General features: G+C 46.0%; 1 protein-coding gene across 1 annotated transcript in view; it reads right to left on the bottom strand.

The window, feature by feature from the left end:
* Window positions 1–12,259: 12,259 nt before the first annotated feature.
* The window catches only part of ZNF512 (zinc finger protein 512), a 74,517-nt gene continuing 61,448 nt past the window's right edge, over window positions 12,260–25,328 (bottom strand). Inside the window, 3 exon segments of the mRNA XM_074947236.1 lie at window positions 12,260–14,849; window positions 15,192–15,290; window positions 16,548–16,610. Of these exon segments, the coding sequence (XP_074803337.1) occupies window positions 14,538–14,849; window positions 15,192–15,290; window positions 16,548–16,610 (474 nt within the window). The 3' untranslated portion in view covers window positions 12,260–14,537.

Raw genomic sequence — 25,328 nt, 5'->3', positions numbered from 1 at the left:
GCAGAGAAACCACCCCAGCTGGTGCCTAGAGGGCACCGTCGCCTGCACAGACACAGGGGGAGGGATAGCTCAGTGGTTTGAGCATTGGCCTGCTAAACCCAGGGTTGTGAGTTCAATCCTTGAGGGGGCCATTTAGGGATCTGGGGCAAAAACTGGGGATTGTCCTGCTTTGAGCAGGGGGTTGGACTCCTGAGGTCCCTTCCAACCCTGATATTCTATGATTCTATGACTCCCCCTCACTAGAAGCAGGGGCAACGAGGTGATCTGCGATTCTGGGAACCCTGAGAACAATCACAGTGCTATTTCAAATACAGGGGGAAGCTGTTGTATTTCTCCGTTGAAATGGAATGTGAAAAGTGGAGACTCATAAATCCTCATCCAGACTGCTGGTAAACAGGGAACAAACACCTTCCCCAACCCCAAGCTCTGCAGAGGCTGGGGGTTGAAGGAGGGAAGACCAAAAGAGAGGAGACTCTTGTGGTTCAATAGACTTCATAGGGGAAGGGAAGCAAAGGGAGCAGTGGGTTTAGGATGTCTTCACCCATCAGTGCTTAGATTGTTGCCACCCAACACCGCACTGCAGCATTTCATATCTCCCTTACCCTGAAGCTCGGGACGCGCTTCCTCAGCTAGGACCCGGCACTTTCCCAGAGTGCCCTAGCGCCCAGCAGCACTGTCCTCCAGTCTGAGACTATGAGAACTTTACCCCCAAGAAGTTCTGAGTGCTCTGATGCTAATCACCACCTCTGTGAGGTCATCAATGCATCACATCTGTGCTGGGCTGGAACTTCTCTGGTGGTAGCTTGAGTCTATTTTCTTGTATGCTAACCAAACTGGAGCAGATGCTGACCAGAGAGCACCCCTCCCTCTGTGACTAGGCCCTAGCATGACAGTACATTACACTGGAACAGTCATCCTCTAAGCAATATGATGAGACTCACGAGCCCGGAAGCTAGAGCTATTCCAGGAGCCAGACAGACTGTTCAACTTGCTCCCGCAAGAGAGAAAAGACCTGGGGGGGCCTCATGATGGCCAGCATTAAATGCACAATTCAGACAGCTGAATTAACCCTCCCCTTAGCAGTGTATTATGACTCTTACACATGCAAACCACAAAGCCCTGTAAACTAATCAAGCTATTGTTTCTATAGGTTAGAGGGGACAAGGAGCTCTTGTTATTGCTATTTTTAATCTATGTGCGAGTTGCTCTAAAACAATGGTCTCCAACCTTTTTACACCCAAGATCACTTTTTTAATTTAAGGGCAACCCAGGATCTACCCCGCCCCTTCCCCGAGACCCTGCCTCATCCCCAAAGCCCTGTCCATTCCAGCCCCCCGCCTCTCTCTGGGCTCGCTCCCCCCACCCTCACTCACTTTCACCAGGCTGGGGCAGGGGGTTGGGGTGCGGTAGGGGGTGCGGGCTCTGGGCTGGGGCCGAGGGGTTTGCAGTGTGGGAGGGGGCTCTGGGCTGAGCCTGGGTCAGGGGGGTTGGGTGCAGGAGGGGGTGGGGGGATGCAAGTTCTGGGAGGGAGTTTGGGTGCAGGAGGGAGCTCCGGGCTGGCTCTGGGAGGGAGCTCAGGGCTGGGACTTGGTGCAGCCTCCTGCTGGGCAGCACTTACCTCCAGCAGCTCCCGGTTGGCAGTACAGTGTAGCTGCCCCTAAGGCAGGCTCCCTGCCTACCCCACCCCCATGCCGCTCCTGGCAGGGACCAACATGCCCCTGCGGCTCCTGGAGTGTGTGTGTGGGGGGCATGTGGTTCTGTGTGCTGCCCATCTCTGCAAGCACCGCCCCCACAGCTCCCATGGATTTACTAAGAACAAATCATACCATCCCAGCTTGATTTCCTTCTTTGACAGGGTAACTGGTTTGGTGGATAGGGGAATGCAGTGGATATGATATACCTGGACTTCAGAAAGACTTTTGACACAGTCCCTCATGATATTCTGATAAGTAAGCTGCAGAAATGCTGGCTCATCAGAACTACCATTAAGTGGATACATAATTGGTTAAACAACCGCAAACAGTAATGATTAATGGAATGATGTCGGATTGGAGGGAAGTCTCAAATTGGGTTCCACAGGGATCTATTCTGGGTCTGGTGTTGTTTAACATTTTTATTAAAGACCTGGATGTAGGAATAGAGAGCATACTGATCAAATTTGCAGATGACACAAAGCTGGGGCGGGGGGAAGGGGTGGTGTTGCCAATACTTTGGAGAATACAGCTAAAATTCAGAGGGATCTTGATAAATTAGAGAACTGGGCTAGACACCATCAGATGAAATTCAACCAAGACAAATGTAAGGTGCTACACTTAAGGAAGAAAAAATAAATGCACAAATACAGAATAAGGGACAACGGGCTTGGCAGCAGCACTGCTGAGAAGGACCTGTGAGTAGTGGTAGAACACAACCGCAACGTGAGTCAACCATGCAATGCTGCTTCAAAAAAAGCAAATGCAATTGTAGTTAATATTAACAGAGGAATAACAGGCAGGCCGCGGGAGGGGATAGTACCACTTGGCACTGGTTAGGCCTCAGCTGGAGTACTGTGTCCAGTTTTGGTCACCAAGGTATAGAAAGGATGTAGAGAAACTAGAAAGGATCCAGAAGTGAGCGTCAAAGATCAGCAGCGGGATGGAATGCAAACCATATGAGCAGCAGCTGAAGAAACTGGGTATGTTTAGTTTGGAAAAGAGGTGGGGGGGGGAGGGGAGGGACGGACATGATAATACTTCAAAAATACTTAAAAAAGATGGAGAAAAATTGTTCTTGCCACAGAGGGCAGGACAAGAGGCAGTGGGTTTAAACTACAGCATAACAGATTTAGATTAAACCTCAGGAAAAACCTCTCTTACTGTAAGAACAGTAGGACAATGGAACAGACACCTAGGGAGGTCATGGAAGTCCTTCACTAGAGGTTTTCAAAAAGACTTCTGTCTTGGATGGTTTAGACTCAACAAATCCTGCATCTTGGCAGGGGGTTAGGCTAGATGATCCTTGCAGTCCTGTCTAACCCTATGATTCTATGTCTCTATGGTAAGCTAAGGACTTCCAGTGCTGTGTTCCAGTTGACTAATAAATCTTGCTCTGTTTTGCAAATCCTGCTTGGGTGTCACTGCAAATACCTCTTGAGGTGCATTAATCCCTGGACTGTACAAGCCATTACCAGAAGTGAAGCCCAGTTGGACTTGCTGAGAAGAGCTCATGGTGTGACGCAGGAGTGCTAGAACCCAGATGCTCAGTCTAGGAGGCCATGAGGTGCTATGGTTTACCCCCAGCGTAAGGAGTGGTCTCTCTTGGGGGTCTGCCACATTGAAGGGGTTCCTCCAAGAGACTGATTAAAAGCTGGGGCATAGCACAGATCCTGTTGCTCTGTGACAATAACTAAATTCTATTAATAAGGCAAATAGATAGCAAATCAATCTACATTAGAAGCTACGAAGTATGGAAAATTGAAAAGGGAATGAAAGACATCAGGGAAAAATTCCTGGTGGGAAATACTAGGGTCAATATGAAGGATTTTTTAAAAAGTATATTAGGAACAAAAGAAATCCTAGCAATGATACAGGCCCATTACTAGATGGAGATGATAACATGGTTAATAATGATACAGAAAAGGCAGAAGTGTTCAATGAATGTCTGTTCTTTATCTGAAAAAGACACATTATGATCTATTTGTATCACATGTGAATAATGAAGTACTTTCCAGTCCTTTAGTAACTAAGGAGGATGTTAAATATCATCTAGTAGGGATAAACATTTTTAAATCAACTGGTCCAGATAACTTGTGCCCAAGAGTCATAAAAGAGTTTGCTGAAAGATCTCTGGCCCCACTGATGTTGATTTTTAATAAATCTTAGATACTGGGGAAATTCCAGAAGACTGGAAGACGGCTAATATTGTGCGTCACAGTTCAGGACACCTACACCTGTTTTTCCTCTCTGTAATCCAGCAAGCGCACCCATGCTATACTCCAGTCTCTTCAGCTGTCACCTCTCAGATGGAGACGTGTCTCCTGACAGCAGTACTGTCACACTGCACAACTTCCTGCCTAGCCTGTGAACTCCCTAGCAAAGTCATGATGCCTAAGCAGGCTTGTTTTACTTTTCTCCTCAGGGATGGTAAACAGTGCAATTGCTACAGTTAAGCAACCACACAGCTCTTTCTAAGCAAGCACATTTATTCTAAAGGTAAAAGCATTACAGAGGAAATATATTAAAAACAAGAAAAGCCCTTACACACGTTAATAAGCTTACCGGAGATTAGCTTGTCCCACACAGAAGGGCTCTGATGGGTGGTAAGAACATAAGAACGGCCACACTGGGTCAGACCAATGGTCTGTCTAGCCCAGCATCCTGTCTTACAGCAGTCGGTGGTGTCAGAGGAAATGAACCGAACAGGGCAATTATCGAGTGAGCCATGCCCTCTCATCCAGTCCCAGCTGTTGGCTGTCAGAAATTAGGGATACCCTGAGCATAAGGGTTCCGTCCCTGACCATCTTGGAAAAAGCCACTGATGGACCTATCCTCCATAAACTTATCTAATTATTTTTTGAACCCAGTTATACTTTAGGCCTTCACAGCATCCTGTCAATGAGTTTCAAAAGTTGTGTGAAGACGTACTTCCTTCTTGTTTTAAACCTGCTCCCTATTAATTTCATTGGGTGAGCCCTGGTTCTTTTGTTATGTGAAGGAGTAAATAACACTTTCTTATTGCTTTCTCCACACCATTCATAATTTTACAGACTTCTATCACATCTCCCATTAGTCATCTCTTTTCTAAAGTGACCAGTCCCAGTCTTTTTAATCTCTCCGTGTATGGAAGCTGCTCCAAACCCCTACTTATGTTTGTTGCCCTTCTCTGTACTTTTTCCAAGTCTAATATATCGTTTTTGAGGTGCGGGTGTCTAGAACTGCATGCAGTACTCAAGATGTGGGTGTACCATGGTTTTATATAGTAGCATTATGCTATTGTCTGTCCTATGAGCTATCCCTTTCTTAATGGTTACTAAATGTAGGCCTTGCTGGACTCCACATATAAACTAACAGTGTGAACCAAAGGGTGTGAACCAGAGTAGTCCTGGCCTTGGCAAAATAACCACACACTAGATATTGGCCAACTAAGTTAGCACATTCCTGACCGGAGAGCATGGTACAAAAACCACCTAAAGTTCTCAAGTGACTACATAAATGCATTCTTAAAAGATGGTACAGCAACACATCAAGCCCCTCATAAGATAAGGATGGGCTGACAAAATAATGGCTATGGATGTTTTGTTCAAACTAGCAGGTACAAGGTGTAGGGTTGGTAACTACACCTAGCAATGTCTGGAGTGCAATACGTATCAATGTATACAAGAAGTCATAGGAGGGGCACTTTTGTCCTGCCTAGGGGGCAGCATCCTGTTGCACTGACTGAGCTGGTACCGTTGTCACGGGCACAGATGTGTTAGTGTACCTGAAACCATGGAGCCAGGGTGCTAGTACCAGGCTTTGTTCGCAAGAAACCTGGCTGAGTGCCTCTGCCACCAAGCTGAGCCTGTGGTCTCTCTTTATGAGTAACCGTTTGGGCTGCACTCTCTCCTTGTGAAGCTAACACCAGAGCTCCATGAACAGACGCACAGAGCGGCTGTAACAGCTTAGCAGCCTTGACAACATTGCCACAGCAACATTCCCCAGCACTTAACAGCCTGTTTGCTTTTTTTGCACATTGAGCAGATGTTTTCAGACAGCTAGCCATAATCACTCCAAGGTCTCTTGCTTGAGTGGGAACAGCTAATTTAGACCCCATTGTGTTATATGTATAGTTGGGATTATGTTTTGGGCAAATGGTTTGAACTGCTGCTGCTTAGCTTAAGAGCTGGTCTGCTGACCCTTCTAACCAATTGGGTAGTGTAACCAATTAGGCCAGCTGTGCTCATTAGGTTGCCTGGAGACTGGCTTAGATGCAGTCCCTGATTCCTGACAAGCAGTACTGCCCCCCAACCCAAGGGCACCTCCTAGGTCTAGGTCTAGGACCCAGTTTCTTGGGGTACTTCTGATGGTACTCTCACAATAGGTCCTGAACATGGATGTTTCTACTGGTTCCCAAGACTGTTCATCCAAATTGTAGCCTTTCCAGTCAACCAGGTACTGGAACCTTCTCTTAACTTGCTGAGAGTCAAGGATTGGGTGGACCAAGTACTCCTCTTGTCCACAGACTGCTATTGGTTGCTGTTTGGGTATGGGTTCTTGGCATAGGGCTTTAAAAGTGAGATATAAAAGAGGGAGTGGATCTTTAAGGACTTGGAGAGCTGTAACCTGAAAGCCACCAGTTCATCCACTCTATAACCTTGAAGGGGCCCAGGTACAGGCAGTCTAGTCTGGTGGACAGGCAGCTCGATCTGAGTTCTGGGCAGAGAGCCACACCTTGTCCACTACAGCCAGATTGGGGGCAGCCTAAAGGTCTTAGTGTTCATGGTGCTTATAGGTTTCTTTTGTGGATTGCAAGTATTCATTGCATTCCCGATTCACTAAGAACAGATGTGTGCTAAATCTGTGGCAGCCGGTAGTGGAGAAGTCAGGGGCAAATCTGGGTGAAAGCAGGGGTGAAAGTTACAGACTGTAAAGAATGGGCTGTGGAGTCAGCGTGTGGACTGCATTATTATATGCAAATTCAGGGTAGCACAGCAAGGGAAGCCAGTCATCCTGGAGATAGCTCAAAAAGGCAATAGCGGATACTACTCCAAGATTTGATTGAAGCTCTCTGTCCATTCGTCTGGGGGCGACAGGCAGATCAGGCGAGGGACTCAATGCCAAGAAGTCTCAAATTCCTGTCAGAACTGGGAAATGAACTGGGGACTGTTAGGATATAGATATTCAGGCCTGTCTGTAAAGGTCTGTACTTTAAGAATTTAGGGGTATTCTTATCACTTCGCTAGTTCTAGAAGTATAAAAGAAAGAATCAAAATCACTGTCTGCTGGTGTAAGGGCCTTCTCTTACTGTGACAGTTCGAGGCCCTGTTCTTAGGCTAAGGCCTTTGGCTAAGCAGCAGAGGCAGCCATAAGCTAGGAAGCGACCGGTCACATCCTCACATTCCAAACTAGTCACATTGAAAGAAGGTGCTATTGGGCTGTTAGGAATACAATCCTGTCCTGATAATGCCTATCACCTCCAGAGAAAGGGAAGTGCCGAGAAAATGTAAAAGGAAACAGCATCCTGTCTGGCAAGAACTCACTTATCAATACTGGGATGTGAAATCCTCACTTCTGTATTGTTTTGTCATTATAGTTCCCACTTTGCTATTGTTTGTCTGTATAATCTCTGTCTGGTTCTGTGATTGTTCCTGTCTGCTGTATAATTAATTTTGCTGGGTGTAAACTAATTAAGGTGGTGGGATATAATTGGTTACATAATCATGTTACAATATGTTAGGATTGGTTAGTTAAATTTCAGGAAAATGATTGGTTAAGGTATAGCTAAGCAGAACTCAAGTTTTACTATATAATCTGTAGTCAATGAGGAAGTGAGTGGGCGTGGGTGGGTGTTTGTGGGGGAGATGGGAACAGGGAATGGGGGTAAGGAAATTGGAACCATGTTTTGCTAAAGGGGGAAATGGGAACAGGGAATGGGAGTAAGGAAATTGGAATAATGTTTGGCTAAGGGCAGGAATGGGACCAGGGACACAGGTGTAAGGCTCTGTGGTGTCAGAGCTGGGAAGGAGGATACTAAGGAAGGAAACTGGAATCATGCTTGCTGGAAGTTCACCCCAATAAACATCGAATTGTTTGCACCTTTGGACTTCGGGTATTGTTGCTCTCTGTTCATGCGAGAAGGACCAGGGAAGTGAGTGGGTGAAGGAATAAGCCCCCTAACAGGGACCCTGTACAATAGAATGCTCATGGCTAAGCCATGGTCGCAGAAGGCATTTTCCAGGAAGTGCTAAGCCATCTCCCATGCAAGAGGAGCAGCAGAATGTGGGATGAAGTGCACCATCTTTGGTAGGAAGTCAGCGGCAACAGGATTACCAAGCGTCCCTGGGAGCTTGGCGGTTCTACATTGAAGGCCAGATTAGTGTACACCAGTGTACACCAGAAATCTCAGATTTCAACTCTCTGAAAAGGGGAAAGGAGGAAGGCAAGTTAACCCTCGAAAGGCAAGGTGCCCTTGCAGACTTGCCTCACAGCTCTAAAATACCAAAACCCCAAGGATGTGGTTTAAACTAAAAGCCTACGTTAAGGAAAACCCTGAGGTAAAGGAAAAACTACAAAGGTTCAAAAGGAATATTGAACAAGCTAACCTAAAAAATGGTCCATCTAAACAAAAGGCATGGCTTAAAAATGATTGTACACTTGTGTTAAATTTGCTGTTAATATAATTTTGCTAATGCCAAAAACCGTAAAAATATATAATGTGCATAACTTATGGGAAAAATCCTCAAACATGCTGGAAGTGCTACATAAAAACACACTATGTAATAGAAACCCTTATAATGACGCTGTTTGGTTCAGTAAGAACACACTTTGCATTAGAAAGCCTAATAATGTTGAGGTTTCACAGCTAATGCCCATGCACAATCCTAAAACTTTCCACAGCAGAAAAACTATTACAAGCTTGGACTGCTGTGCAAGAAGGGAAACTGAGATCAACATCTCACAGCCTTCATGGCTGAACGTCAAAGTGCTCTCTGAAGAACACTGATGTCTATGTTAACACATAGACCGAACCCTGAAATCACTAAAGTGTTTCACAAAGTATGGACTAAGTTGTCAACTTGGGCCAAGGCATGCATCAGTGATTTGGCCTTACAAAGAATTCAATATAAACACAGCTCCTATCAATATTGGAAGATCCTTAAGGTGTATCCAGGAGCTCTAATTGCTCCCTTCCACACCAATCTCGCGTTGCGGGTGACGTTATCTGATTAAAATATAAACTATGCAAACCATTGTTGCTACCACTGTTATATAATTGCAACAAATCTTATACAAAATGTGATGCATGGCCGGAAAGTGTTAAGCATGCTGCAGGACAAATGATCCAGATTCAACATTAGAGACATGTTAGAAAGATATGTAAATGGTAATTAGGGCCATTCCATGGTAGGTAGGCTAGAACTTTGCAATGCAAACCTATATTGTTAGAAGTGATACTAAGTGTATGACTGTACTCATAAATGTTAGCCAGGTAAACAGACAGTTCCTGTCTGTCACTATAGCTATTGAATCAGAGATCAAAAGCTACAGTGAACCGCGGCCACTGGGAGCTGTGAGCGGCCGTACCTGCGGACGCTCATGTAAACAAAGTGTCTTGCGGCCCGCCAGGGGCTTACCCTGAACAAGCTGCGAACCAAGTTTGGGAACCCCTTGCCTAGTATCAACATCCAGTCTATAGATCGTGTTATACCTTTCTCTGCTAGAGTGAAGTGCCCATTATTAAACATTTATCCCCCCGTAGGTACTTATAGATGGTAATCAAGTTCTCGCTTAACCATCTTCTTTGTTAAGCTAAATACATAGACTCAAGGAGCTCAAATCTCTATAAGACATGGTTTCTAATCCTCTAACCATTATCATGGCTCTTCTCTGGCCCCTCTCCAATTTAACAGTGCCACCTACAGAGGTAAAATCTCTCTTCTCCTACTCAAGAAGCCCTTGAGGAATTCCACCATGATTTCAACAATTTCCATCCCACCATCAACCTCAGCCTGGACCAGTCCACACAAGAGATCCACTTCCTGGACACTACGGTGCTAAAAAGCAATGGTCACATAAACACCACCCTATACCGGAAACCTACTGACCGCTATTCCTACCTACATGACTCCAGCTTTCACCCAGACCACATCACATGATCCATTGTCTACAGCCAAGCTCTACGATACAGCCGCATTTGCTCCAACCCCTCAGACAGAGACAAACACCTACAAGATCTCTATCAAGCATTCTTACAACTACAATACCCACCTGCTGAAGTGAAGAAACTGATTGACAGAGCCAGAAGAGTTCCCAGAAGTCACCTACTACAGGACAGGCCTAACAAAGAAAATAACAGAACGCCACTAGCCATCACCTTCAGCCCCCAACTAAAACCTCTCCAACGCATCATCAAGGATCTACAACCTGTCCTGAAGGGCGACCCATCACTCTCACAGATCTTGGGAGACAGGCCAATCCTTGCTTACAGACATCCCCCAACCTGAAGCAAATACTCACCAGCAACCACACACCACACAACAGAACCACTAACCCAGGAACCTATCCTTGCAACAAAGCCCGTTGCCAACTGTGTCCACAGATCTATTCAGGGGACACCATCATAGGGCCTAATCACATCAGCCACACCATCAGAGGCTCGTTCACCTGCACATCTACCAATGTGATATATGTCATCATGTGCCAGCAATGCCCCTCTGCCATGTACATTGGCCAAACTGGACAGTCTCTACGTAAAAGAATAAATGGACACAAATCAGACGTCAAGAATTATAACATTCAAAAACCAGGAGGAGAACACTTCAATCTCTTTGGTCACTCAATTACAGACCTAAAAGGGCAATTCTTCAACAAAAAAACGTTCAAAAACAAACTCCAACGAGAGACTGCTGAATTGGAATTAATTTGCAAACTGGATACAATTAACTTAGTCTTGAATAAAGACTGGGAGTGGATGGGTCATTACACAAAAGTAAAACTATTTCCCCATGTTTATTCCCCCCTTCCTCCCCCCCACCCCCCCCCAGGCGTTCTTGTCAACTGCTGGAAATGGTCCACCTTGATTATCACTACAAAAGGTTCCCTCCCCCCCGCTCTCCTGCTGATAATAGCTCACCTTACCTGATCACTCTCGTTACAGTGTGTATGGTAACACCCATTGTTTCATGTTCTCTGTGTATATAAATCTCCCCGCTGTATTTTCCACTGAATGCATCCGATGAAGTGAGCTGTAGCTCACGAAAGCTTACGCTCAAATAAATTTGTTAGTCTCTAAGGTGCCACAAGTCTTCCTTTTCTTTTTGCGGATACAGACTAACACAGCTGCTACTCTGAAACCTGTCAAGACTCCTGTTTATACATCAAAAGATTGCATTAGACCTTTTGACCACAGCGCCACACTGGGGTCCTCATTTTCACCTGATTATACACCAGGATCCGCAATTCTTTTTTTCCAGAGTCACTGCTTCCCAGGATAGAGTCCTCCATCCTGCATGGCTTACATTTTTTGTTCCTAGATGCATACATTTACATATTAAAGATATTAAAACACATATTGTTTGTTTGCGCCCAGCTTACCAGGCCATCCTGATCACACTGTATCAGTGACCTGTCCTCCTCAGTATTTACCTCTCTCCCAATATTTGTGAGATCTGCAAACCTTCTTGGTGATGACTGTATGTTTTCTTCCAGGTAATTGACAAAAATGTTAACTAGTGCAGGGCCAAGACCCAATCCCTGCAGGACACCAACAGAAAAACATCTGCTCAATGATGATTCCCCATTTACAGTTACATTTTGAGACTTATCAGTTAGCCAGCTTTTAATCCATTTAATGTGTGCCTGGTTAAGTTTATATTGTTTTGGTTTTTTCATTAAAATGTTGTGCAGTACCAAGTCAAATGCCTTACAGAAGTCTAATACATCAACACTATTACATTTATCAACCAAACTTGTAATCTTATTAAAAACATATATATCAAGTAGGTTTGACAGGACCTATTTTCCATAAACCCATGTTGATTGATATTAATCATATTACCATCCTTTTGATTCTTTATTGAGCTCTGCATCAGCTGCTCCATTATCTTGCCGGGTACCAAAATCAGAATGACTGGCCTATAATTACCCAGGTCATCCCATTTACCCTTTTTAATTGTTGACCCAATACTAGCTGTCTTCTAGAACTTCCCCAGTCTTCCAAGATTTACTGAAAATCAACATTAAGGGTTCAGTGAGCGCCTCAGCCAGCTTTTTAAAAACTCTTTAAAACTGGATTAAAGTTATATGGACCTGCTGATATAAAAATGTCGAACTTTGATAGCTGCTTTTTAACATCCTCCAGAGCTACTAGTGAAGTGGCAAGAGTGTTATCATATGATATGTTTCAGAGTAACAGCCGTGTTAGTCTGTATTCGCAAAAAGAAAAGGAGGACTTGTGGCACCTTAGAGACTAACCAATTTATTTGAGCATAAGCTTTCATGAGCTACAGCTCATGATGAAGTGAGCTGTAGCTCACGAAAGCTTATGCTCAAATAAATTGGTTAGTCTCTAAAGTGCCACAAGTCCTCCTTTTCTTTTTGATCATATATGACATGACTACATCCTCTCCCCGCCCCCAGCAGACATATTTATTGAGCACTTCTGCCTTTTCTGATTATTGACAATTTTACCATTTCCATCTAGTAATGGACCAACACCACTGTTAGAATTCTTTTTGTTCCTAATATATGCCTCTGACTCTTTCTGCCCACATATTTCATCTACATTAATGCAACAGGCTGTGAGGAGGGTTGGAGTGCTGGATAGAGAAGTGGCTGAAAAACTGAAAGTGAGAGCCCTTTGCCTCAGTGCTTAAGGGCATGCGTCGTATTGCAACGAGCAGGTAGTTCTGCACTCTTCTGCCCCATACTGCTAAAGTGGGGATGATTCTAAAGACACTATACACCAAAGAAACAAGAAATCACATTCTTGCACTGGTGACATTTTATTTTATTTTGTTCTGATCCTGATCCTGCTGCTCTGACCACACATTTCACAGCCTCTATAGAAGAGCCCAGAAACCTGCCTCTTTAATACAGCACTGCAATCCATGACAACTGCAGGTCCCAGCATGAAATGCAGCTGCTGCACCTAGATCAGAATGGAGCATTGCATGCAGAGTCCAACAATCGCCATGGGTGTTAGTTTGCACGAGGCAAGAGGTGGGGGTAATTTGCTTCACTCTACGCACATTAGGGTATAGCTTCTGTAAAATGGCCATGGCCGGGGAGAGCTTGAGTCCTACCCCCAGCCACAAAAGCAATTTGATTATACGGGTGAACGAACATCACTGCTAGAAACAAACACAAATAAACCTGTCTGTGCCCTGTGCACCTCAGGGAGTCCTCTGTGAATTTCAGCACCAGCAACTTTGGCTGAGGTGGAAGCTTTCACTGCAGCGAGACATGAAGGGTACTGTTGAGTGCCGGATCCTGCTAACTGAATCCTTATGTATCAAACTAAAGAGCCAGCTGAGGCAGGGAACTGTAGCAGGACAAGAGAGGAGAGGGTAAAGAGATATCAAATCCTGCAGTTTTCCCTGTCAGGGGATGTGGTCTGACATCATAAATCCTGCAGGCCCCCTCTCTGCCCAGCAGAGAATGGGGGTGCCTATGCCTGCCAGAGATGTTACACATTTACGGGTCTCAACTGACTCTGCTGTACAAGTGGAACATGGCAAAACACTCACCATGCACTAAATTAAAACTTAATTCAACAGGTAAACAGGACCCCCTCCCTCCAGCCCTAACACCAATACACAGGAAGGCCCATTACATAAGGCTTGTCCCGGTAAAGGTGGCAGGAGCAGGCCACAGCTAGCTCAGGGGAAAGGGCATCTGCAGAGCTCACTTACAAGGAGAAGCAGCGCCTACTACGGCTTGAGAGAGAAGGAGGACACCAAACTAGGGCAAGGCCACCCCATGGCAGCAATACGCAGTGCTTTGCTACTGTATATGAGCTCTGTCCAGCAGGTGGGGGGTGGCTGTTATGAACTGTGAACCGATAACACAGCACAAGCCATCTGCACGGATCTCACACATACCCAGACTGCAGTGTGCTGGCAGACAAGTTTGCTGCCACATGCCTCTGGAAGGCAAGGGTACAGACAGTTGGACTCTAGCCACAGACTGGAGGAAGAGCTCCCTCCCCACTCTTAGGGACCAGTCAGTGCTCAGCCTTAAAGGAGGCAGGTGCTGAAGGGTACATTAGCCCACTGCAAACACTCCTGCTTTTGACAGGATGATGTCCTACCTCATCAGGCAGGCCTGGGTTCCTAAACTGCTGGGCAGTGCTGAGGTTGCAGATTAGTGTAGTAAAGGGATGGTGCTTTATGGCAATAACCTAAAAGGGAGACAGCACTCAAGTGTCTGAGTCTCAGAGGTGGGCCCTTTAAGCACCTGAGATAGCATTGGGCTGCAGGTGATTAAGCCAGAGCATCTGTGCCCCACCCCAGAAACTGCCCAGGATCTGCACACACTACGCCAAAGGAAATCTCTCCCCCAACTGAGACCTGCACACCCAGTCCTAGAGATCCCATAAAAGGACACATCCTTCCATCAAGGAAACCTGCCCTCACCAAAGCTGAGGATCCCTAAGAGGAGGACAACAAAAATAGAGAGCTGTAATGGAAACTAAAATATTTAAAATCACTAAATAAGCAACTAACATAACCTGAACTCAGCCTGTAACTAGGGCACAAACTACACTGGATAGGGAGTCACTCCACAGGAGGGAGTGACTGCTGTGCCATGACCTGGGCTCCTGGCTTCCTAGAACTGCCTAGTTCCTCTGCCTCCAATGATCTATTTCCTGCCCCGTTTGCGGATGTTCTTTGGAGTTTCTGCTCTCTGTGCAGCTTGGGGCTCCTCCTCCTCCTCCTCGCTGCTCCTACTCTCACTGTCCACCAGCTGGGAACGCCCTCTCTTACTCCTTCTTCTGCTTTTCTCGGCCCCTGCACCAAGGAACTTCTTGGCAGACACAGTCCCAGGCCTCTTCTTCCTGCTCCGGGCTGCAGTACGCTTCTTTCGCTGCTTCCTCTGCTCATCTTCTCTTTGGCGGATTTTCATCAGCTTCTCAAAGCTTTTTTTGTTAGTGGTATTCACATCAAACCAGTCCTGGAGGGTTCAGAAGCAGAGGGTTAGTACTGGGGGGAAGAGATACAATGGGAGTGCCTGTCCTGTTCCACTGCTGGAACCACCCACAGGGTAGGGATTAGCAGAGAAATGGGATCCGAGAATGAGGCTGGCCAGCACAGTGTTATTTTTACCAGTTGCTGGGCAGATTCTATCCTGCTCTCTGGGGGCACACTGGATTCTGCAATGGGTTGGCTAATACTGCAGGATATGGAAGGTGCTGGCAAAATGAAAAAAGAGTGGCAGCAGCATGGGACAAGGGCTAGGACATGGCACTTTCCCCCCATCCCTTTGAAGGGGGCAGGGCACCGCGGCTCTTCTCACCTCAGCATGCACGGAGTTGATGTGATACTTGACCCCGCTCTCTGATATGAATTCCTTCTCACACAGGAGACACTTGTATTTCCCAGCCACAAAGTCTCCCTGCCACCAAAACAGAAAACACATCACCAGATGCCACCCTCCTCTCTGCCCAGTGATGCTGAAAGGCCCAGACCTTGCACCCAAGGCATGGCCAGACATGATCCAGCAGTGAGGAGACAGAGCACAAAATCCCTTAACTCACCCCAGAGGGCGAGCACTCGAGCCACAGCAGCACAGACACTGATGCCCAAGTGCGCCCTGAGAGAATGAGGGTGGAATCAGCTCCAGCTACTCCTCAAGTAACCTCCATCACTGCTGGAGGCCTTGCAGGTCTCACACAGGGGGAGTACCTGGTAAAGGTGCTCTTGTAGCCATGGGATTGCAGGCAGGACAGTGACTCAGGTACAGGTGCAAGGGACATACAGTCTTACTGCCTCACAGCGCATCTGTGATGCGGATCCATTAAGACGTGGCGAGGCAGTCAGAAACTGTGGAGAAGGGGCTATTAAGGACCCTAAGGGGCTAAGGACCTAGGGGTTACAGTGGACGAGAAGCTGGGTATGAGTCAACAGTGTGCCCTTGTTGCCAAGAAGGCCAATGGCATTTTGGGATGTATATGTCGGGGCATTGCCAGCAGATCGAGGGACGTGATCGTTCCCCTCTATTCGACATTGGTGAGGCCTCATCTGGAGTACTGTGTCCAGTTTTGGGCCCCACACTACAAGAAGGATGTGGAAAAATTGGAGAGAGTCTAGCGGAGGGCAACAAAAATGATTAGGGGGCTGGAACACATGACTTATGAGGAGAGGCTGAGGGAACTGGGATTGTTTAGTCTGCAGAAGTGAAGAATGAGGGGGGATTTGATAGCTGCTTTCAACTACCTGAAAGGGGGTTCCAAAGAGGATGGCTCTAGACTGTTCTCAGTGGTAGCAGATGACAGAACAAGGAGTAATGGTCTCAAGTTGCAGTGGGGGAGGTTTAGGTTGGATATTAGGAAAAACTTTTTTACTAGGAGGGTGGTGAAGCACTGGAATGGGTTACCTAGGGAAGTGGTGGAATCTTGTTCCTTAGAGGTTTTTAAGGTCAGGCTTGACAAAGCCCTGGCTGGGATAATTTAGTTGGGAATTGGTCCTGCTTTGAGCCGGGGGTTGGACTAGATGACCTCCTCAGGTCCCTTCCAACCCTGATATTCTATGATTCTAAAGAACATTGACAGACAAGGATCCAGCAGGCCAATGACTCTCATATGCAGGTATCTGGGGAACAATACCTGTGGGAGTGCACATATGAAAGAGACTGTATAGAAATGGTACAAACCAAGGTGCAGGTGCCAAGGTGAGATTTGAGTCCTGAGACACTGCCATATACAGACTCACAGCCCTGAAATGAGAGAAGGGCAACAGCTGTCAGCAAGACAGTTGAGAAATCAGTTCCCATGCACAGAAATGCTTTTTCTTCTGGAATGGTCCTTCCTTAGAAGGGAGAAAGCAAAGAAAGGATATACAGTTTTATAAGACCAGACATGACAGGAATGGGGAGAAGAGAGCCCTCTGCAGATAGATTTGTTTAAGACTCCAGTAAATGAAATAAATTCTCACCTCTGGGCAAGTGTGCAAATCTCAGACAAAATAAAGAGACTCTAGCCAGCAATGAGCTGCTGATAGAGATGCCCATTCTACTAAACCCCTGAGTGAATTGATAGGGTTTGCATCATGCCCTGAAGGTCTACAAACCTGGGCTCTGTCAGAGAAATGGGTGGGGGTAATTACCAGAGTCTAGGACTCTTCCTCCACACTCACAGACGGGGAAAGTACTGCAGCTGACCTCAATGGTCCCAGCTGTCATTGGGAAAGGGGCACCTCTATGACTAGACCCCGTAGTGCTTTGAACACCAATCACAACACCTTGAATTGTGCTCACAGGGAAGCCAGTGCAGAATATGGAGCACAGGGGGCAACATGCTTCATGTGGAAAATGCTGCTGGAGCAGTGGCTGCTGCACTGGGTCATCTGCCATTTCTGAGGGTAACCACACATGCAAAACATTAAAAATCTCCAAGGTATGTTGATGCTAGAGCCCTAAAAAAAAACAAAAACAGCAAGGTCCATTGCAGAGACAGGGTTGTGGTGGGGCAGCCCCATCCCATTCGAGGAGGAGTTAAAGAGCTCCTCTGGGTTCAAACAATCCCAACCTGTTGCACCTGTAAGGCCTGTCAGTCCTGGAGAACGGTGGGTCCTTAAAAGGGAGAGTACTGGCTCAGGCACAGTCTGTGGGTGGCTTTCAGGAGCAAAGAGCTAGCGCTGAACTCCTCAGCCCCAGGAAACAAGATCTATCTGCTGGTGAAACTTTGAGAGCACCCTGGGCCCTCTGAAGAAACAGAGAGATCAGTTTTTCCTTACTTTTATTTCCAGCGTTCTGGGACTCAGACTTGGTTTGTATGGACACACAAGGGATAAGGAGCCCAGACTTTCCTCCTAAGACTACTGGTCTTTGCCCTGCATGAGGCTATGGGGACATGGCCCCTCTCATGGACCGGAGCGGTATTTTCACTTTTCCTTTTGGATTACTCTAACCCCCTGGAAGAGCAGAGGCTCAAATCTGACCTGGCAGCCTCCCCATCAGGATGGAGGAGTGGCTGGGCCAAACCTGAGTGGTGCTGTGTAAGTTCAGTATAAACCCTTCTCAAACTTCCGGTTTCAGAGTAACAGCCGTGTTAGTCTGTATTCGCAAAAAGAAAAGGAGTACTTGTGGCACCTTAGAGACTAACCAATTTATTTGAGCATAAGCTTTCGTGAGCTACAGCTCACTTCATCGGATGCATACTGTGGAAAGTGTAGAAGATCTTTTTATACACACAAAGCATGAAAAAGTACCTCCCCCCACCCCACTCTCCTGCTGGTAATAGCTTATCTAAAGTGATCACTCTCCTTACAATGTGTATGATAATCAAGTTGGGCCATTTCCAGCATAAATCCAGGGTTTAACAAGAACGTCGGGGGGCGGGAAACAAGGGGAAATAGGTTACCTTGCATAATGACTTAGCCACTCCCAGGCTCTATTCAAGCCTAAGTTAATTGTATCCAATTTGCAAATGAATTCCAATTCAACAGTTTCTCGCTGGAGTCTGGATTTGAAGTTTTTTTGTTGTAATATCGCAACTTTCATGTCTGTAATCACGTGACCAGAGAGATTGAAGTGTTCTCCGACTGGTTTATGAATGTTATAATTCTTGACATCTGATTTGTGTCCATTTGTTCTTTTACGTAGAGACTGTCCAGTTTGACCAATATACATGGCAGAGGGGCATTGCTGGCACATGATGGCATATATCACATTGGTGGATGTGCAGGTGAATGAGCCTCTGATAGTGTGGCTGATGTTATTAGGACCCGTGATGGTGTCCCCTGAATAGATATGTGGGCACAGTTGGCAACGGGCTTTGTTGCAAGGATAGGTTCCTGGGTTAGTGGTTCTGTTGTGTGGTATGTGGTTGCTGGTGAGTATTTGCTTCAGGTTGGGAGCACTCTATGTAGAAGTCCAGTCTGTTGTTTCGACCTTCCGGAGGAGTGCACCCAGAATCCTTCTTTTTGTAGTGTTGGTAGGAAGGTCTCTGTGGGTTATTATGTTGTTCAGAGGTGTGTTGGAAATATTTCTTGAGTCAGAGACGTCGAAAATAGGATTCTAGGTCACCACAGAACTGTTTCATGTTCGTGGGGGTGGAGGGGCAGAAGGGGAGTCCCCGAGATAGGCCTGGACTGGAGCCCAGAATCTAGGATCCTTCCACTGTGCAGGGCCCTAGAGCCTGGACTCCAGCCCAAACCCAAAAGTCTACACTGCAGTGAAACAGCCCCACAGCCCGAGTCAGCTGGCATGTGACAGCCGTGGGTGTCAGGCAATGTCTACACAGGCTATGTCTACATAGCAATTAATGTCCTTTATGGCTAACCCAACACTACAAAAAGAAGGATTCTGGGTGCACTCCTCCGGAAGGTCGAAACAACAGACTGGACTTCTACATAGAGTGCTTCCGCCAACGTGCACGGGCTGAAATTGTGGAAAAGCAACATCACTTGCCCCATAACCTCAGCCGTGCAGAACACAATGCCACCCACAGCCTCAGACACAACTCTGACATCATAATCAAAAAGGCTGACAAAGGAGGTGCTGTCGTCATCATGAATAGGTCGTAATATGAACAAGAGGCTGCTCGGCAGCTCTCCAACACCACTTTCTACAAGCCATTACCCTCTGATCCCACTGAGGGTTACCAAAAGAAGCTACAGCATCTGCTCAAGAAACTCCCTGAAAAAGCACAAGAACAAATCCGCACGGACACACCCCTGGAACCCCGACCAGGGGTATTCTGTCTACTACCCAAGATCCATAAACCTGGAAATCCTGGACGCCCCATCATCTCAGGCATTGGCACCCTGACAGCAGGATTGTCCGGCTATGTAGACTCCCTCCTCAGGCCCTACGCTACCAGCACTCCCAGCGATCTTCGAGACACCACTGACTTCCTGAGGAAACTACAATCCATTGGTGATCTTCCTGAAAACACCATCCTGGCCACTATGGGTGTAGAAGCCCTCTACACCAACACTCCACACAAAGATGGATTACAAGCAGTCAGGAACAGTATCCCCGATAATGTCCCGGCTAACCTGGTGGCTGAACTTTGTGACTTTGTCCTTACCCATAACTATTTTACATTTGGGGACAATGTATACCTTCAGATCAGCGGCACTGCTATGGGTACCTGCATGGCCCCACAGTATGCCAACATTTTTATGGCTGACTTAGAACAACACTTCCTCAGCTCTCGTCCCCTAATGCCCCTACTCTACTTGTGCTACACTGATGACATCTTCATCATCTGGACCCATGGAAAAGAAGCCCTTGAGGAATTCCACCATGATTTCAACAATCTCCATCCCACCATCAACCTCAGCCTGGACCAGTCCACACAAGAGATCTGGTTCCTGGACACTTCAGTGCTAATAAGCGATGGTCACATAAACACCATCCTATACCGAAAACCTACTGACCGCTATTCCTACCTACATGACTCCAGCTTTCACCCAGACCACATCGCATGATCCATTGTCTACAGCCAAGCTCTAAGATACAGCCGCATTTGCGCCAACCCCTCAGAGAGAGGCAAACACCTACAAGATCTCTATCAAGTGTTCTTACAACTACAATACCCACCCGCTGAAGTGAAGAAACGGATTGACAGAACCAGAAGAGTACCCAGAAGTTACCTACTACAGGACAGGCCCAACAAAGAAAACAACAGAACGCCACTAGCCATCACCTTCAGCCCCCAACTAAAACCTCTCCAATGCATCATCAAGGATCTACAACCCATCCTGAAGGATGACCCATCACTCTCACAGATCTTGGGAGACAGGCCAGTTCTTCCTTACAGACAGCCCCCCAACCTGAAGCAAATACTCACCAGCAACCACACACCACAACAAAAACACTAACCCAGGAACCTATCCTTGCAACAAAGCCCGTTGCCAACTGTGTCCACAGATCTATTCAGGGGACACCATCACGGGGCCTAATCACATCAGCCACACTATCAGAGGCTCGTTCACCTGCACATCCACCAATGTGATATATGCCATCATGTGCCCGCAATGCCACTCTGCCATGTACATTGGCCAAACTGGACAGTCTCTACGTAAAAGAATAAATGGACACAAATCAGACGTCAAGAATTATAACATTCAAAAACCAGTCGGAGAACACTTCAATCTCTTTGGTCACTCAATTACAGACCTAAAAGTGGCAATTCTTCAACAAAAAAACTACAAAAACAGACTCCAACGAGAGACTGCTGAACTGGAATTAAAGCTCATGCTCAAATAAATTGGTTAGTCTCTAAGGTGCCACAAGTACTCCTTTTCTTTTTGCAAACTGGATACAATTAACTTAGGCTTGAATAAAGACTGGGAGTGGATGTGTCATTACACAAAGTAAAACTATTTCCCCCCATACTGTTCTTGTCAACTGCTGGAAATGGCCCACCTTGATTATCACTACAAAAGGTCCCGCCCACGCTCTCCTGCTGGTAACAGTTCACCTTTCCTGACCATTCTTGTTACAGTCTGTATGGTAACACCCATTGTTTCATGTTCTCTGTGTATATAAAATCTCCCCACTATATTTTCCACTGTATGCATCCGATGAAGTGAGCTGTAGCTCACGAAAGCTTATGCTCTAATAAATTTGTTAGTCTCTAAAGTGCCACAAGTACTCTTTTTTTTTTTGCGGATACAGACGAACACAGCTGCTACTCTGAAACCTGAACACTGCTGTTATCTTTGATGTAAGGGACCATCTATCACAAAGGTAAGCTTACCTGGGTGGCAAGACAGATGGAAGTACCCAAGGGGACTGTCTGAGACTCCATTGTGAGGCTGTTATTGCTCTTAAGGAGTATACATTTGATAATTGGTTGGTGAAATCTAAATACAGAACTCTCAACCAATTTGGGGTTTGTGTCCTGTTTCTTAACAGTCTGCCCTGAGGTTGGTACCCATGCTCTTGAGCCATTGCAAGACAGCTTGACACGTGTGTTATGTGATGGGATAAATAACACTTGTTAAGGAAAAGTTAGCACGTGACTCCATTTTGGTTAGGGGCCCACCATTGTCCAAAAGCAAGCACATCATGCACCAGGAGGAGTGTTCCTTAGATACTGCATTCCTGTGAAAATCCTCCTCCTTGTCTCCAACCTGCCTTGACTCCCGATATCTGTTCTTTGTCTGTCCCTAACTCCCTATCTCCTGGCCTTTGATGTGAGGCCTCCCATCCTGATAATAAAAGTTACTGATGCATTGCTTTAGGACCATGCTGTGTAATTAACATACTAGTTTAGCATGAGGAATGCACCAAGCAGGGATAGGTGGTAGATAAGAAAAGGGTTTGTTTATTGGCTAAGGTTTCTGATGCACGAGGGCAACATGCTTTGCTAAGAGGTATATAACCTTTGTATAATCTGTATTCGGGGTCCCCTCCTGGCTAGCAGGGGGGCACTACGCTCGAGCGTAATAAACTTGGTGTTTTTTGGGAACTCTGCAGTTGTGGACTTTGTTTATGTGCCTCAGCCTAGATTCAAACTGTGCGTGACCTACCAGGTATAATTCGCAGCATTTGTGTGCGTGACCTACCAGGTATAATTCGTAACACACTTCCCTCATCACTTTCTCCACACCATTCAGGATTTTATAGACCTCTATCCTCTACCTGCTTAGTCATCTCTTTTCCAAGCTGCATAGTCCCAGTCTTATTAATTTCACATCATATGGAAGCTGTTCCATACCCCTCATCATGTTTGTTGCCTTTCTCTGTACTTTTTCCAATTCTAATATATCTTTTTTGAGATGGGTGACCAGAACTGCATGCAGTGATCAAGGTGAGGGTGTACCATGTCTGTTTAATTATCAATCCCTTCCCTAATGGGTCCTAACATTCTATTAGGTTTTTTGACTGCTGCTGTGCATTGGGTGGATGTTTTCAAAGAACTACCCATGACAACTCCAAGATCTTTCTTGAGTGGTAACAGCTAATTTAGACCCCATCCTTTTGTATGTATAGTTGGGATTATATTATCTAATGTGCATTACTTTGCATTTATCAACACTGAATTTCATCTGACATTTTCTTACCCAGTCACTCAGTTTTGTGAGATCCCTTTGTAAACTCTTCACAATCAGCACTGGACTTCGCTATCTTGAGTAATTCTATCATGTCTGCAAACTTTGCCACCTCACTGTTTATGCATTTTTCCAGATCATTTATGAATATGTTAAACAGCACTGGTCCCAGTACAGATCCTTGGGGTACCTTGCTATTTACCTCTCTTCACTGTGAAAACTGACCCTTTATTCCTATCCCTTGTTTCCTACCTTTTAACCAGTTACTGATCCATGAGAGGACCTTCTCTCTTATCATGCCTCACTAAGCAGTCATGGGGTAAGGGGGGATATGATAGAGGTATATAAAATCATAAGTGGTGTGGAGAAAGTGAATAAGGAAAAGTTATTTACTTGTTCCCATAATATAAGAACTAGGGGCCACCAAATGAAATTAATGGGCAGCAGGTTTAAAACAAATAAAAGGAAGTTCTTCTTCACTCAGAGCACAGTCAACCTGTGGAACTCCTTGCCTGAGGAGGTTGTGAAGACTAGGACTATAACAGGGTTTAAAAGAGAACTGGATAATTCATGGAGGTTAAGTCCATTAATGGCTATTAGCCAGGATGGGTAAGGAATGGTGTCCCTAGCCTCTGTTTGTCCGAGGGTGGAGATGGATGGCAGGAGAGAGAGGTCACTTGATCATTACCTGTTAGGTTCACCCCCTCTGGGGCACCTGGCATTGGCCACTGTCGGTGGACAGGATACTGGGCTGAATGGACCTTTGGTCTGACCCAATAAAGCCATTGTTATGTTCTTATGATTTCCATTTACAAAAGCGGTGTTGGCTCTTCCCCAACATATCATGTTCATCTGTGTGTCTGATAATTCTGTTCCCTAATCGTTTCAACCAATTTGCCTGGTACTGAAGTTAGGCTTACCGGTCTGTAATTGCCGATTTAAGTGATGGTTACATACCAGAGTTAGTAGTTCTGCAATTTCATATTTAAGTTCCTTCAGAAATCTTGAGTGAATACCATCTGGTCCTGGTGATCAATTTGCTCCAAAACTGCTGGCACTTCAGCAGTCCCTGTAGGCTGCGAACCTCATAACAAATGTGGGAAAAGCCTCATACTATAGGACAGCTCCCCCACACAACCACATATGCTTTAGTAATTCCCCCATGCAGTATCACCTGTTTCTTATTTGTCATGAAACTCAGCCAGCTCACTGTCATTTAAGCCCCTACCTCAGACAGACACTGGGAAAGCAGGGATGTATGGTCTTGATCCAATGAAAAGACAGAGTTGTATGTTGTCAACATAATGACGACACCATATCCAAACTGCATCTCTAACCCTCCAAGTGGCCTCAGATATAGGAAGGCTGGGAATACAACTCTCCAGGATTCCTCACTGGAGTCCTTGGGCATGGATGAGCATTTCCCAACACTTTCCCAAGGATCTCTGACAGGGAAGTAGAGACATGTCTCTTCTATGAGGAGTCCCACAGTCCAGGCAGCCATGGGTGTGATAATATTGTAGGATGCTGTCATACTGAACAGAATCAGCATGGACATCTGGCCTTCACCCATCACTAACCAGAGACACCAGTGCAGTGTCCACACTAAACCCAGACCTAAAGCCCATCCAACAAAGATCTAGACAATACCAGGGCTCTGCCTGCAGGCAGAGAGGCTTCTCTAACCCTCAACAGTCTCGCTCTGGAAAGTCCAGGTGGAGTTTGCAAGATTCTCAACATTAAGTGATGGTTCCTAGGCAATGGACTAATGCCCACTCAGCTCTTACTCACCTTTGGAGAGACACTAACAGTGTCCATCAATGGACCCAATAGTTCCCCACTGGATTTTTCTAGCCATAACACCACAGGATCATCTCTTAAGAAGCAACCTAAATGTTGCCCAGGCACATCCAGAACCTCAGTGAGAAACTGACAGGTATTCACCCTGAGAGCAAGTAGTGTTTGATTCCTCCAGACACAGAGATGAACCTTGATTTTGGCCTTGTGGAAGTCTCTCAACTCATTGCTGCACAGCCTGGCCAGACTCAACTATTTTTCTAAAAAGAAAAGGAGTACTTGTGGCACCTTAGAGACTAACCAATTTATTTGAGCATAAGCTTTCGTGAGCTACAGCTCACTTCATCGGATGCATACTGTGGAAAGTGTAGAAGATCTTTTATACACACAAAGCATGAAAAAATACCTCCCCCCACCCCACTCTCCTGCTGGCAATAGCTTATCTAAAGTGATCACTCTCCTTACAATGTGTATGATAATCAAGTTGGGCGATTTCCAGCACAAATCCAGGGTTTAACAAGAATGTCGGGGGGGGGGGGGGGGGGGCGGGAGAGGGGGGTTAGGAAAAAACAAGGGGAAATAGATTACCTTGCATAATGACTTAGCCACTCCCAGTCTCTAGTCAAGCCTA

The sequence above is a fragment of the Natator depressus genome, chromosome 3 (assembly GCF_965152275.1).
Source record: "Natator depressus isolate rNatDep1 chromosome 3, rNatDep2.hap1, whole genome shotgun sequence".
In the NCBI taxonomy this organism is placed as follows: domain Eukaryota; kingdom Metazoa; phylum Chordata; order Testudines; family Cheloniidae; genus Natator; species Natator depressus.
Note: the sequence above shows the minus strand (reverse complement) of the source record. Positions and strands in the feature narration are given on the sequence as shown.